At 38.0% G+C, this 16,111-nt stretch overlaps 1 protein-coding gene across 5 annotated transcripts in view; it reads left to right on the forward strand.

Moving 5' to 3' along the window:
- Nucleotides 1-16,111, forward strand: part of PTPRD (protein tyrosine phosphatase receptor type D) — a 1,654,013-nt gene that overhangs the window by 1,571,738 nt on the left and 66,164 nt on the right. For all 5 annotated transcript variants that reach the window (XM_056130610.1, XM_056130612.1, XM_056130611.1 and 2 more), the window contains one exon: nt 10,715-10,890. In XM_056130610.1, coding sequence (XP_055986585.1) covers nt 10,715-10,890 — 176 coding nt within the window. The remainder of the gene's footprint in view (nt 1-10,714; nt 10,891-16,111) is intronic.

Raw genomic sequence — 16,111 nt, forward strand, 5'->3', positions numbered from 1 at the left:
ACCTGCCACCTAAAATTATTAGCAGGACTTAATGCAGGTAAAAGCCTTAGAACAGTGCCCGGAACAAAGAACATGACTATGAAATATTTGGAACAATTAAAATTATCATTTGCATTATTATAAGGTCTATTACTATTTTTTTCCTTAGATGGCATTTACTGTGTATGTGATCTATGGAAAACTTAATAATATCCAAATGAGGAAGCAACAAATATTTGAAACACTCTGTGAGGCAAAAGAAAATATTGGTGCTTGATAAATGAAAACCAGCCCCCTAATAGCATTACAAATTTCTACAGAGAGAGGAATATGTTCTTTTAAATCAAAATCCAAAATATATTATCTGCTGTTTGATTTGCATAATAGGAGCAATTCAAAGAAATCCAACTGTAAATAATATAGATGATGTTAGAACAACTTGATTATTTGTGAAATGGGCAATTTAGCACCTTTAAAATGAGAAAGTGGCTCAAAGGGAGTCACTGCCCCTAAGATAAATCTAATTTTCCAAAGTAAAGAGAAGAAACTACTGATATTCCCTGTTCTGTTGATTCAGTCTTTGTCACCACACTTGTGCTTTAAGTTTAAGTTGTGTTTGGCTTCTCTTCTGCAGAGGACTATAGATTTGTTCAAAACAGCTTTTGCCACAGAACAACATTCTCCAATATCCAATCCTAACCATGCTGAATATTATCTTTTTTAAAATAAGCTAGATCAGATAACCTAATACACTTTCAATAAATAAAAACAAAATTAACAGATAAGTGCGAGCAAATATAGCAGAGCTAGTTAATATAATCACACCAACTATTTTAAATAAAATATTCGCTATCTTGCAGTGCGCTAAATATTCCACAGAAGGCTCTAACATCAAAGATTAAAACTATTTTTCCCAGTAAATGATTTTTTTAATAGCTGCTATCTCCCACATCAATTCAATATCCCCTTCTGCTCGTCTGTCTCCTCTTTTTTCTCCTCTCTCTGACTCTCACTAGTGAATAATTTATGGGCATCTGGTGTTTGTTTTATTTTGCTCATGAAATTCTATTTGCAGACTGAAGGAAGTTTGTTAGACTATATGACCCATGTGAAATTTTTTAAAAAGCTTCTTCTAAATCTCAGCCAATTATTGGTTGAGTACATTTTTCTCACATTGTTCAGAACATCAATGATGATCTAGTATAGTTTCTTTAACAGCTTCAGTCTTTTAGCTTTCCAGTTAATTATTGACAAGCATGACAAAATTGAATCCTTTTATTTTAGAATGAGGTTTAATGAACAAAAGCATATTTTTGAGGAACATAACAGAAAGTTTTATAGCGTAATTTGTCTTAAATTGAAAGCTAGATAGAACATAGCCTTGGAACAACTTCACAAGGTGCTTGAAGTCTTATTAAAGACTAATTAGAGTTATTTAAATGGTATCTGTCTCCTGCATGCACCAAAGCAAGTGGTATAGAAGTCTATTACTGCTTTCTTATGTCAGTCGGTACCTATGGTGTTGCTGTCTCTTTCTGGTATAGTGAAAATGTTTTGTTTTGTTGGATGGCTACTTCATTGTTACTTTACTCTTATTCCTAGAAAGTTAATCAAAAGAGTAAACCAGAAGGTCTGGAAAATTTATTTTTCCATCTCCATTGTCCAGCTGGTATAATTTTTCCTTCATTTTTATTGTACATTTATGATGATAAACCTTGAATGGATATAACCTTCATTACTCTGTGGCCTGGAAAAGCCCACATAATCTGTGGTGTTAATATTATTAGATAGGCATAGATTTACATTGCTGAGAAATTTTATCCTCTCAATTTTTTAACATAGAAACTGGAAAGAGGCTTTCAAGCTTTGGAATTACTTTTGATCAGTAGAGAATTTTAAAGTGAGTAGGCTTACTTTATTTGTGATTAATGCATCAATCACAAAAATAGTTAATCTCCACTGGTGTTTGGGGTTTCCAGTGATTCATTTGATTTACACCAGAGTGATAAGTAAGGATATGCTAATGGTACTTGTACATGAGATATGTATGAGGAAACTGAGAATTTGCAGCAGAGTTCTGTACTCATACTTCGTGGCAAATTCTGATTAACACCTTGCTGAATGAAAGACTTTAATAATTGCATCCTTAGTGAAATATGCTAACTAAATCAGAACTCTGTGAAGTGACTGAAAAGGTATGCTGCAGTAGCCTAAATTCTGTTTGTTATCTGGGCAAAGTGTTTCCTAATAAGAAATAAATAGTGTCTGTTAGAGATGCTGATAATTCCCCAGCATCTGTAGCTAATCTTAGGGCACATTCAAAGACAGTTCAATCACCCACATCGTTCCCTGTGAGCACTATCAAAACCCAGCCTCCTCAGCGGTGGTGTGCAGACTTCCCCTGTATCTAGAATCACTGCTATTTGGTCTGACTCAGTAGGTTATTTTATCATTTGTGAACACTGATATCATCTATTTACAATTAATATTTTTTGTTTGGTTTCGGGCCACACCTAGCAGTGCTCAGAGCTTGCTCTTGGCTCTGCACTCATTCCTGGTAGTGTTAGGGGGACCATATAGGGTGTTTGGAACCTGGTTTGGCCATGCGCAGGGCCAGATTCTTTACCTGCTGTACTATGCTCAGGTCCTATATCATCTTTAAGAATCTGAAAAACCATACACAAACACACATGCGCACACAAATAACCTACTAAAAATATCAAGTGCTTTACTTTCAGATAGCTGCATATGGAAACCAAGAAAGAAGCGGAATGTTGATAGGGTGGGCTCACAAACTGAATCTTATTCCTCCATTAACTCACTGTGGTATGAGCCATGGTGCTCACTAAGCAAACACATCTTAAGAGAAACTGTCCTGCTCGTACTGTAGAAACAGAGGTAATGACAAATGGCAGTCCCAACTAATTTTGCTCTATAAGGTGATGTAAAAGCTTCTGAGCCTTTACAAGAAATAAGCTTTGTTTCTCCTCACATCTTACAAAAAGAAACTTTCATTTTTGTTAACTTTCATGCTCCTGTGTATAGCTGCCATGGTGCAATGTTCACCCAGGTTGATGTCCTTTGGAATTAGAGAAATTTACTCACAAAGTAATCTTGAATTTCTTTTTTTTAAATATTTTTTTTATTAGTGAAACATCATGAGGTACAGTTGTAGACTTACAGACTTTTGTGCTTGGGTTTCAGTTATACAATGACCGAGTACATCCACCAGTGCCCATTCTCTACCACCAATGATCCCAGTAGCCCTCCCACCCTCCCAACCTCCCACCCCACCCCGCCTCTGTGGCAGGGCATTCCCTTTTGCTCTCTCTCTTTCCTTTAGGGTGTTGAGGTTTACAATAGAGGTATTGAGTGAGCATTGTGTTCAGTCTATAGTCCACTTTCGGCATGCATCTCGCATCCTGAGCGACTCCTCCAGACACCCTTTACTTGCTGTTCCCTTCCATTTTTTTTTTACTCCAGTTTTGCCAGTATCACAAACATTTGTTGTCTGCATTGTAGGTCATCAACAGTGACAATCTAAGTCTTAACTAAAAATCTGATGTGATTAATTTTTTGGTTTGGTTTGTTTATATACTGAGAGTACATAATTTTTTAAATAATAGAGAACATTTATACTCCATTAAAACCAAACATTTTTATCTTTCAACAGTCGTCTGACTGGTATCTGAAAATTCAGTTTTCTTTTTGACACTGACTTCACTAAGAATTTGGAGCAGTTTCTGGGTTTAGAGCCTATACACTGAGGCAGAGTTGGCTACTCAGCAGGAAATCCCTTGCAGCTGTAATGTGTTCAAGCCAAGGATGGGATCTCTCCCCTCTCTAATTCTGTCTCTCTTCCTCATCTCCTCAACCCAGGAAGGGTTTGTTTCCCAGGAATAGACCGCCTATAAGCCTGGCCCCACCACCTCCTTTTGTAAATTTAGGCTTTTGTTTATTTTTTTTACCCCATCAGATTGTAATCAAGAATTGAAATTATGAGTCACACCAACCAAACTCATCTCAGCCCATCAGTGGTAGAAGCAAATGGAATCAGCTTGAACGGCCATTAGAGCATTTTCTTCCCTCTTTGGAGAAACAGAATCACTTTTTGTCTTAGAATAACATTGTGGGGGCTGGAGCGATAGCACAGTGGGTAGGGTGTTTGCGTTGCATGAGGCCCACCCAGGTTCAATGCCCAGCATCCCACGAGCACCGCCAGGAGTAATTTCTGAGCACATGAGTCAGGAGTAACCCCTGTCCATCACTGGGTATGACCCCTCCCCTCCCCCTTCAAAAAAAGAATAACATTGTGGAGATTTCCAAATCCAAGAAGGTTAAGAATACCACGGAGAGTCATCTTATTTAGGACCTAAAAGGCCTTGAGAGTATCAATTTGTCCAATATGCTGTGTTTAGCAGATAAACAATCAGAGGTCTGTACAAGTTGAAATACCACCCAAATCTCAGAAAACAGACTATTAGCATCCCTATACGTTTCTTGGTCAAATTCACTAAATTCTGAGCATGTGCTTAGTAGTGTCCTGAGACTTCTAGAGGTTCATGTGACTCTCTCTCAATAGTGCAGGGTGATATAAAAGTATGCGCATTCACCTGTTGATACTTAATTTCATATTGATAAAAGAACACTGTACTTTTTATTCTTAACATCAATACCTAAAGGTTTATCATAACCCTATAATAATTACAATCACTCTTCAACGTGAGAAATATTTTCAAATCAAATTCTTTACTGACCTGAAAAATGCACAAGATTTTTGGTTTGTTTGTTTGTTTTCTTGTTTTTGCTAGAGAGATCAAACCCAGCAGTACTCAGGGCTGGCATACTCCTGCTTCTGTGCTCAGGGATCATGCCTGGCAGGCTCTGGGGACCAAACAATCTGCTGGTGATTGAGCCCAGGTCAGCCAGGTGCAAGACGAGCACCCTAACCACTGTACTATCACCTTGGTGTCACAAATTAATTTTTTGAGTCATATAAACAAACTATTCCTCCTCAAAATAACAGGAAAACTTTATTTCAAGTCATGACAAACTGGCTCATATGTGTTCTCTGATGTTTCAACATTTCTCAGTAATGATTTATCATGAATATTCTTTAGCTTTCCAAGGCTGCCTCTCTCTGTGTAGGCAACTACGTATGGGAACAACATCATGAAGTTCTGTCTTATTGCCCAAGGTTTAGATGGAGAAAAATGGTGCCATCCTTGTACACTGGACTTACAATAACATTCTTAAAGTTTGGTAGACAATGCTAAAAAAAAAAGGAAAAAAAGAAACTGTGGAGCAAAAGTCTATAATTGGGTGTATATCCTTAGTGGTAGCTAGGCTAGAAGTAAGTAAAGGCCCTCCCGTTGATCATCGATTTGCTCGAGCGGGCCTAGTGATGTCTCAATTGGAGACTTTGTTGTTACTGTGTCTGGCATATCGAATACTCTCGGTAGCTTGCCGGGCTCTCCGAGAGGGGCGGAGGAATCGAACTTGGGTTGGCCATGTTGGCTACGTGCAAGGCAGACGCCCTACCCGCTGTGCTAGAAATTATTAGCAAATAAAATCTATCAAAACTGACCTAATTTTCTTTGAAAATATAGCTTTTTGCTTTATTTTGCTTCACACAAAAAAACGGAATTGTTCTATCAGTTAGTCCCTCAGGACAGTCTCTGTTACTCTCAAAAGTAAGCCTGGAGTACTGAAATGCAAACAGAGCAATTGAGTGTAAAGCATATAAATACTATTTTTTTAAGCACCATAAATCAGAACAGTCCAGTAACATGAATACACTAGATCACCAGAATGGATCAAAGTGGAAAAAGAGGAAATCAGGCACAGCATTTTTTACTTTAAAAATTGCAATAAAAAAACAACTGTTCTTGATGTTGAAATTGCACATGAATATTTTTCATTGAAAGGTACACATAATACATGGGAAATCACACAGCCTTGTTTTTTAGGGGGGAAATGTAAAGACATAGATCACTAGGAAAGAGCAAGTTTTCTCATTTTAGCTGCTCTTCTTGAATAGTGACATTAAGATTGACCCCAACAGAAGGTTTCTTCAGCTGAACTCATTCTGTGGTGACACACTCTTGTTCTGCCCTTTTCTTTGGGAACTGCTGCCTCTTCACAGGTGCAATTATTATTACAGTAGTGAAATCAGTTCTGTGACACCAAGAGATAAAAGCAATCAGCTTAATTTTTAGTAATTCCATATTTCTTCATACGGAATTTTAGATTCCCATCCATCATAGCCCCAAAGGAATTCAATTAATTCTCACACATTTCTCTTGGATTAGTAGTGCACTGATTAGTGTTACATTAACAGATGCAAATCATTTTGTGGATAAAGCAGGGAATAGAAAATTAAATAAACAAATAGGCATTACCAGAAGACGGTCACCACCAAAAAAAAATTGCAAAGGAAGAAATTAGAGATCCAAGCTGACAACAGAAACATCACAACCAAAATCTACTAAAGAAGCATTTCATAGCTCCAAAACACTTTCAGAGCCAATTTTTTTCATAAATTTGGGTTGAAAATTATCTCCTTTGTGTCATATTTAAATTTTTATTGCTTGATTTTTGATTGAATCTCTGTGAGACACAGAGTTACAAAGTTGCTCATGATTATTCAGTCATATAATTCTCTCTCTGTATGTCTCTCTTTACCACCCTTTCTCTTTTTTTTTTAATTTTTTTTGTTTTTTGGGTCACACCGAGTGATGCACAGGGGTTACTTCTGGCTTTGCACTCAGGAATTACCCCTGGCGGTGCTCAGGGAACCACATGTGATGCTGGGAATCGAACACGGGTCAGCTGCGTGCAAGACAAATGCCCTACCTGCTGTGCTATTGCTCTAACCCCACCCACCCTTTCTCTTTTGTGTCATATTTAAAGCTGAGATCTCGTTTATTTGTAACAATAGCTTAACTTCTAATTTGGGCTTAATATTTTTTAGGAAGGTGAGCAAACACTCTAAATTATTTTTTTGGGGGGTGTGGGTAATTCATCCATGTACACTACACAGCTTGCTGTGTTGATTTGTATGAACACAAGAAACTTGAGAACCCAAGACCAGCACCATCTCTCATACCTCCATGCTGCAAAGAACATGTGAAAGAGAACTCGCCTTCAGTACCTTTCTACTTGAACGGTTTTGCCAGAGGAGCTTTTATTCAAGATGCTACCTGGGATCCTTACAGACAAATGTCAGAGTAGAAAAGGAGTGTCACTATTATTTTCAGAATGAACATTAGCCTAGTTATTAGCTCTCCTGGATACAGAATTGTTTCATGTCTTTGCAAAAATATCAAGTTCAAAATTTGTAGAAGAGTTTTCTGTGTAGTGTGGATCTTAGATGACTAGGATTTTAAGCCAATATTTTTGTATGCTCTTCTATACACAAAACTGTGCTGGGCTGATGGAATAGGGCCAGTCTGTTCTGTGTTCCTTTAGTCATGTCTGCAATACTCAGGGGCCACCAGGGCTATACCCTCTGGTGTTTGGAGAGGTATGCAACGCTAGGGGTCAAGTGCAAGACTTCATGCATGGTAACTATATGGTCTACACTTAAGCCTTATCCCCAGCCCCAGTATTTCAGTTTGTGTTTATCGTTAACGAGTGTAACCAAAATCCAGCAGCCACCCATTCCCTTTAAAATAATAAGAATAAGAAATTAGCAGTATGTCCAAAATCATCCAGTACATGATAACTGGCTACCATTTACACAAAAGGTTGATGGGTCTGTTCCCTCCCCTTCTTTGTGAGTCTCAGGTCCATTCCATTAGACACATTATTCAGACACACTGGTTATCCTTGGAAAGGGGGAAATGGTCCACTGCCCATTTGGTGCATTTTCTGAGTAATTAACCCAGATTTCTTCACCTTGGATTTTCTTGGGGGGAATATTTGTGTGTATTGGTGGCTGAGTGTGGGTCTTAGCCAGAATTGATTTTTCTTCATCAAGTCTTTAATGTTAACTGCTGCATTAAAATTCTGAAAGCTGACTTGTACTATTTTACAGAGTAGATTCATTTTTTGGCACAGAACCAAATCTCATATGTGTAGATATATGGTGCTTCCCAGTGGCTGTAACCTGAGGACTTTATTTAAACTGTTCTTTTTATCTACAGTAATTTGGTGTCAGGGAGGAATAGGATCTTTATCAACAAAGGGCTGCCAGAACCCCAACTGCTTCTTGAGTAGCTGTAATAGATGACTAATGTTACAACCAACTGTGGAGTTCAGTTTTTGCTCAAAAGGCTTTTCACTAATACGGGTGGCATTCCATATCCCTGTGTTCATCTCAGAGCACAGTGGTCTCCATCTGACTTTCATTACATTTCTTGAGGATCAGTTTTACCACTGGAATCAGAAAAGCAGTCAAAGTAATTGCAAGTGGCAATCAGTGGAATATAACAATTTTTCTTGGGAACATGTGTTACATTATAAAATATTCTTTGCTTTTTTTTCTCATAAATCTAGGATTCATAGTTTCCCGGGGCAAGAAAGAGCCATGTACTGGTTCTGGCACGACTTCTCATATCATATCATATCCCTGGAAAGTGCTTGTCCCTACCAGGATAGACAGCTCATTACTTCCCAAGGATATCTATTCCTCCTCTGAGTCTAACAATTTGGAAGCGCTTTACTATATTGGAGATGAAATCCATCTCTCTGTAGTTACATCCTTCAGAATTAAATAACTTGAGTCTTTACAGAGTAAACCTAAGCCTCTATCAGATACTCTTGGGCACCTCTTATCCACAACTTCTACATTTCCTCATGCCAGGATATAATATCAATTCTTTTCTCCTATGAAGCAGCTTTCATTTCCTTAATTGGTCTGGCCACTCTCCTTGGAAGAAGTCCAGACTCCTATATTCTTCTTAAAGGCATTTTTATGCTGAAGGAGAGTTAGACTTTCCATCAAAATATCTGCACTCAGTTGCAGCACTTCTGCATACTAAATATCAGAACGATGGCAAATTATTTACTCTTTCTTCACTATGCATAGTAAAAGTGAATAAAAGAGACATAATCCAGCATCAAAGCAAGCAGCAAGCAAATTAAAATTAAGTCTATAACTGCAACATGTAGTAAGTAGAATATAGAACTCTCAGTGGAGTTCTGGATCCCAGAGCACAGAGAACAGACTCGCTAAGATGGATGCAGGTGTTTTATGGTAAGCAGAAACTGAGTGTCTTCTGTGATATGGAATCGCCCTAAGGCAGAAAAGCTTCTGACAATTGAAGCAGCATAGTGTCCAGTGTCTAGAAGGGCTTCTTCAAGCTTTTTATACTTGCAGACCAACTTAATCCACTTCATGATGGAGGAAAATTTAGGCCAGGAAATTTCCATCACTCTGTGGAGCACAGATTGAGGAACAGGAGTTTAGAAGGTGAGGAGGTGAATGGAATAGTACAGGTCCTCTGTTGAGACTTTGGATTGGCTTGAAGCAAAAAGGGGGAGTGATTTTTAGGTTTGAAGAAAAGTTGTTATAGCATCTGAAATACATTTGTAAAGCTGCTTTCATGCTCAATGGAGGAAACAGTACAAAACACAAAAATATAATTGGGAAGTCAAATAGGAGGCAACTGCCTTAATCCTAGAAGGTGCTCATGTGATATAAAAATCATGTGAGGTTTGGAGGCTGGAGTGATGGTTCAGTGGGGAGAGCTTTTTCCTTGCATATGGCTGACCTGGGTTTGATTCCCAGCATCCCATATGGTCACCAAAGCACCACCAAGAGTTATTCCTGAGAGAAAAGCCAGGAGTAACCCCTGTGCAGCAAGCAAATTAAAATTAAGTCTATAACTGCAACATGTATTAAGTAGTGACCCAAAAAAAAGCAAAAAAAAATTCATGTAAGGTTTAAATCAGAGGCAATGCTCTAAGGTTGAGACATAGATACCTCAGTAGACAAACTGCCAAAAGTTGAATTGGATTCCTTCATCTTGAGCAGTTGTTCATCAATTTGTACCTCAGCTTATTCATTTTGAAATGGAGATTAGGATATGAATTCACAAAAGTTGTCATGTGGATTAAAGAAGCTTCTATATGAGTCCCCTGTTAGATAATCTCTATAGCAATTTGTTCACTGTTTTGATACATACCACCCTACATTGTATTTTTAGAGGTGGGAAATATTTTTAATATTTTATTTTAGGGGACCTTGAAGCTGTACTCAGGAACTGGACATGGGGAGGAGGGCAAGTGGGCTACTTAGCCCAATGATACTTAGCCGCTGGACTGGGTAGTTCCATGCTAGAACCCAAGGATAAAGATTTCCTCAGGCAGCACATGGTCCATATACCCAAAGGTACTCTGTTTAGGCAGTGTTTTGATTTAATATTTGTCTGGGGATGAGAAAAACATGTATGTGATGTGACTAGATAAGTGTTTATCACTCTCTGCCAGCTATGTTTTGCTGATAGAATGGAGAAAACAGACAATATATGAGAAAGGATATTCTGTGGATCATTGTGTTTTCCCTTCTTTAATAATCAAGCTTGTCATATTAAAAAGACCCAACATCTTGAGCATTGAACCTGCTTAATGTGATGGTCAGGATAAGACCTGTGTTTAATCTTGTTTAAGAATGAAACTTTAATATGTTGGGACTCTTCTAGCATAGTGTGGAACAATATTGTACTATTATTCAGCCTTCTTTCTTTTTATAATCTATTCCCCTAGTTGAATAATACTCCTTATTTTACAGGCATCCCAGGAAGTGACTATGTGAATGCCAACTACATAGATGGCTATAGAAAACAAAATGCCTATATTGCAACCCAGGGATCTCTCCCAGAAACATTTGGGGACTTTTGGAGAATGATATGGGAGCAACGGAGTGCCACGGTGGTTATGATGACAAAACTGGAAGAGCGTTCTAGGGTAAGAATAAATATCGATCTCCTCCTGCTTAAGTCTCACCTCAGATAGGCCCTTTGTCGCATTATTGCTTTTTTCTTTAGAAGCTAAGTTAACCTTTCCTGAGGTTTGGTTTCTCACAGACACTGATTGCGAATAGGCATCAGCTACTGATTAAGCCATTCTTTAACATTCTTCTGCATCTTTCAAAAAAGAAACTCTTAATGCCATGATGTGTGTGATTTCCAAAAGGGAAAAAAAAGTAATGCTCGAGGAAGTTCACAGCTTAGTTGAGAAAATAGACTGTGGCTTGGGCCACATTCTAAAACTGATATTAAATGAGGACTTACAGGACTTGGGGGAAGATTTCTACCAAAATGTCCTACCCAGTATTTCACCTGTTTCTTCTTTTATTTTTTTAACTTTTTTATTGAATCACTGTGACAGACCATTACAAAGCTGTTCATGATTGGATTTCAGTCATACAGTGTTCCAACACCCATCCCTCCACCAGAGAACATTTTGAAGCACCAGTGTCCCCAGGTTTCCTCCCATGACGTCCCACTTCCCACACCCTACCTGCCTCTATGGCAGGCGCTTTCCTTCTCCTTTTGGGCATTGTGGTTTGCAATATTGATACTGAAAGGTTATCAAGAATCTCTCTTACCTACTTTTAACCCTCACCTGTTTCTTAAGTACTTACATTTTTTGAAAGAGTCTCTTCTTTAAATTATTCAAATTAGCATAAATTAAGTGAGGGCAGCCTGGAAAGTGATGTAGGTTAATACACAGCTGAGAAAACACATAAATTTGCAGAAAGCATTTTCTAGTTTTGACTTCTCAAAAATGAATCGATTTTAATAACAGAATCATAATAAGGTGCTGGAAAGGAGTTTTATTCATCATATGGGTCCCATATTATGGTACCTGGCACATTAGTTAAGTGCTGTAGATTTAAAAATGAAAACATAATGGGTATGCAGTATGCTATATTCCCAAGTGATTCTACAAATATTCTAGCCATCTAATAAAAATCAATCTTTAACCTTGAGGATTTAATGAAGCCAACTCTGGGAAAGCACTGACGAGAGCTTATACACTCACTGAAGAGAGTGATGCTCAAGGGAGCCATGGGTTTGAGTGTCTTGCACTGTACTTCCAGCGACCTTGAAAAGGATATATAGAAGACTGGCAAAGTCCAAGTTCCCATATACGATACGTGTGACTTTGGGTTGTTTAAACATACATAGCAGTTTCTCTTAGACCATATGTTTAGAGGAGAAAGACATTGAAGGCGTTTCAAAGAATTTATAAGGGAAAACTTCAGGCTTAAGAAAATATGAGAAGTCCAAGGTATTACCTCAAATGTGAGAAATCTAAAGATAAAATATTCAACTGGTTTAACAAACCTATAAAGCAATCAGATCTTTTCAAATTATGTCAGTCTTAGAGAAACTTAGTTATGATTTAAGTCAAATTTAGGCAAAAACTGTTACAGCTTTTTCATATTATCACGTGATCCAAAAAACTCTATTCAAAAGATATAATTGGATCCGTTATTAACCTCTACTCAGCATAGCCACTAGGTAGCCTAGATAGCAAGCCATTTCTTTAAAAACAACTCCGTCACCTGAGTGATCCACAGATTTTATTTGTTATAATGTATTATGACATTATTGCAGAATAGCTCATAGCAACATTGTGAGATAAACACTATTATGATTTTCAGTTATATATAGGCGAACCCAGAACATCTTGAAGGTCACTCAAAGTCATTCAGCTCCCAAGGTCAGAGTTAGACAGTGAAGACGGTCTGGCTCCAGACTATGTATTATTAACCATCAGGCCATATTGCCTATAATGCTTTTATAGCTGAGACTACTGAACTATTATTTTACAGTTTGCATGTAAATTCCATCTAACCAACCCCCCTGACTGGTGACAAGCAGTCATTTGCAAAAACTGTTTTCAGTAAAACACACATTTTATCTTGACATTGCAGGCCTTCATTAAACCGTGCACAGAAACTTGTTTTGAAACAACCAAATGAAATTCTGCCCCTTTTCTTCCTAATTGCTTCTAATAATAAAGTTAGTTCTACTGGCCCCACTGCCTGTGCATCATCTGATGGTAATGAGCAGTTCTTGGCGGAAGGCATTGTGACTTAAATACCCACAGTTTATCTTTCTGTTGCAGGCTACCTTCTTCCCCCATCTCAGACAGAGGAACTTATTTGGAAGTTACTAAATGAATCTCTGTTTGCTCCCTTCATTAATTACTCTTTGCTCTTTTAAGTTAGCTTTCTCCTTTGTTAAATGGCCTAAGGAGGCCAATGAAATTGCTGTCTTGTGGTTTTTATTCTGTGGTGGTTCCCTCTATACCCCAAATTTTGATGATCTGCGGAAACCAATGTTGAAGGCCCCTAGAGCCTAGGGAATGCATGACCGATGGAATGAGTTGGTGCAGTTGGGCTGTCTAACAAAGCACTGGTCCTCCAGATTGCTCACTTGGTTTCTGATCCTTTTTGCCTACAACCTTCCTACTTTATCTCTTCCCAATCCAGGCTTTCTTTCACTTAAACTCTTTGGAAGAAAAGGGAAAGTATTTTTCAGTTTCTCATCTAAGTGTCTCTGTAAAAAATATATCCATAAAAAATAGTTATTAGATGTTACGAAAATATATAGTTCTCATTTTAGGCACTTTGTGAATTTTGTGTGTTGACCTGAAGACTCAGTGAATTCACAATTCTGAGCCAACAACTTCAGAACTAACCCATCTTTCCTTATGAATTATGTGTAGTCTCTCTCACAAAGGGAGGTAGTCCAAATACTTTAAATAAATTACCTCTCCAAAATACATGAGGTTGTATATATTTTATGCAACCTTAGCCTCTTAGAATATGCTCTGTGTGCGTGTGTGTGTGTGTGTGTGTGTGTGTGTACCTGTCTGTGTACTAGGAATATGCTGTGAAACTTAATTGAAGATTTGAGAGTTGGGATGGGGGGAGGGTGGGAGAAAAGAGTAGATAACATTATTTTATACAAAACCATCTAAAAATATCAGCATCAATTAAAAAAAAGAAATATGACATAGTAGAGGCACCTGACAGTCAAATGCCCAACTTTAGAGCTTATTAACTAATGGAACAGTGAGTAAATTACTTGATCCCTCAAAGTCTCATTGCTGTCCTCTGTCCCCACCCTTCTTTTTTGAGTGTACTAGGCATGATTGCTGTGGGTGTTACTTTAATAGATAAGGAATAGGACAAGGTAGGTAGTTGAATCTCAGCTATTATGATGTTGAAAAGGACTGAATTCTGTAACATTAAAACTTCACTTTCCTCTCTAGCTGGATTCCAAATAATTCAATTTGTTCCCTCCAATGAACATGTTTCTTTTTCTTCTGTGGTTGCAAATGAATTTTCACCCCCTCCACACACACATTCTCATTGCGCATGGTAAATTCTGCCACCTCTTCTCAGTGTAGCATCCACATGCATTGTGATCCAGAGATTTGAAGCTAAAAAAAAGGACCTTTGAGGCTTCTACTGCAATTATTCATATCTTGAAACAACAAGATAGAAATGTGGGGTGAGAATCATAGTATAGCTGGAAATGTGCTTGCCTTGCAGTTGTCTCACCTGGGTTCAAGATTCTACCCCAGGTACCCCATATGGTCCTGTGAGAATCACCAGGTTTGTCCCCCATTAAAAAAAAAGTGAAAAAAATAGTAATGGGACACAATATTTCCTTTAGTTCTACATTCTTTACTTTTTCTTTTATTTCCTGCTGGGCATTCTCCCTGAAGAATATATCTCCTCTTTTCCTCCAGCTGTCTATTTTGCATCAACCTGGCTCCCTCTTAATTTGTGATTTTGTCCTCCCCTCCAGAAGGCAGCAATGCTTATACTCTGCAGAGCTCCAATAACTCACTCACACAAAAGACTCCTCAGTTCATTAGCATGTGTTAGAAGTTTTCACTGGCCTTTGGCTAGAGAACTGACCATTCTTAGCATCTGAATGACTGGAGAAGCCCTGACAAGTATAAGTGATGACTTAAGACCTAAATTGGTCTTTTGAAATCTCTAATTCTTTCATGTTCAAATACAATTACTGACTCTCCAATGTGTCCTTGAATCCCAGCCCTAATTGAAAAGAGTAAATGGTATAGACATTCAGTTATTCACTCTGAAGGGAAAAAAATGTAAGTGGAATATTTTCCCTGACTTCCATCAAAGTAGGTAGGCAAAGAAGCAAAACAAAATAAAAGGCTGAAAACTGGAGATTTTGAACGCGAAGTATGATGATGCCTAAAAACACACAGACCACTTTTAAGTCTTGTAAAGCATACTGTGTGACATGAGATACCGTTCATGGGTTTAATTCCACAGTTTCCATCTTTTTCCCCCCTTTTTTTTGCCAAACCTTCTCAAATTCTGCGTAGTTCATTGACTCTGTAACAAGTCATTCTCATGCCCCAGAATGTGGTCTCTAATTGTTTCCATGTTTCATAACATGCCGATAAGCATATGAATTGGTTTGGGCAACCACAGGGAAGGGAAAATGAGAAAAAATGGAACACTGTTGAGAGTAAAACATAAACCATTCAGATTTTTACTCCTAGGCAATTACTTGTGGGCAACAGGGCACATGGTTGGCAGCCTCTCTTAAATAATTAGTCTCCAAGGTAGTATTTGATTCCCAAATTAAGATGCCCAAGAATTTGGCAGATAAATTATCCCCCGTCCCCTTTTCTAAAGCTGTTTACCTTTGTTTCTTGTCATGAGGAACACAGACAAAGGATCCGCAATCCTTTTGCTTAGCAAAAAAAAGGATTGGGCAGCCTTCATTAGTATAGAAGTAGAAATGACTTAACCTACGTTAAGTAATATCTAGCATCCACATGCCCTGGACCAACCTGCTTCAATTTTGGCCTGGGGGTAACACCATTTGTTGCTTCTGTTGTCTACTGTGCCTGATAGTGGGAATTGATTTCGACTATAAAATTGCCCTCTACATAGCTATAGTAGTGGTAGTAACATTTTATATGTTAAGGGTAGGAAGGGTAATTTTGGCACTCAACAAATGAGACATGATATAAAATTGTCATCTGGAGTGAAACCACATTCGATATGGTTAGAAGTGATGAATTAGGTACCTGATTTCTATCCAAAGCCACCTTTATATTTCAAAATAGAAAACTGGTGTCATCAAACCAGATCATAATGTCCATTATTACACCAGAT

The sequence above is a fragment of the Sorex fumeus genome, unplaced genomic scaffold (genome assembly GCF_029834395.1).
Source record: "Sorex fumeus unplaced genomic scaffold, SorFum_2.1 ptg000079l, whole genome shotgun sequence".
Lineage (NCBI taxonomy): Eukaryota > Metazoa > Chordata > Mammalia > Eulipotyphla > Soricidae > Sorex > Sorex fumeus.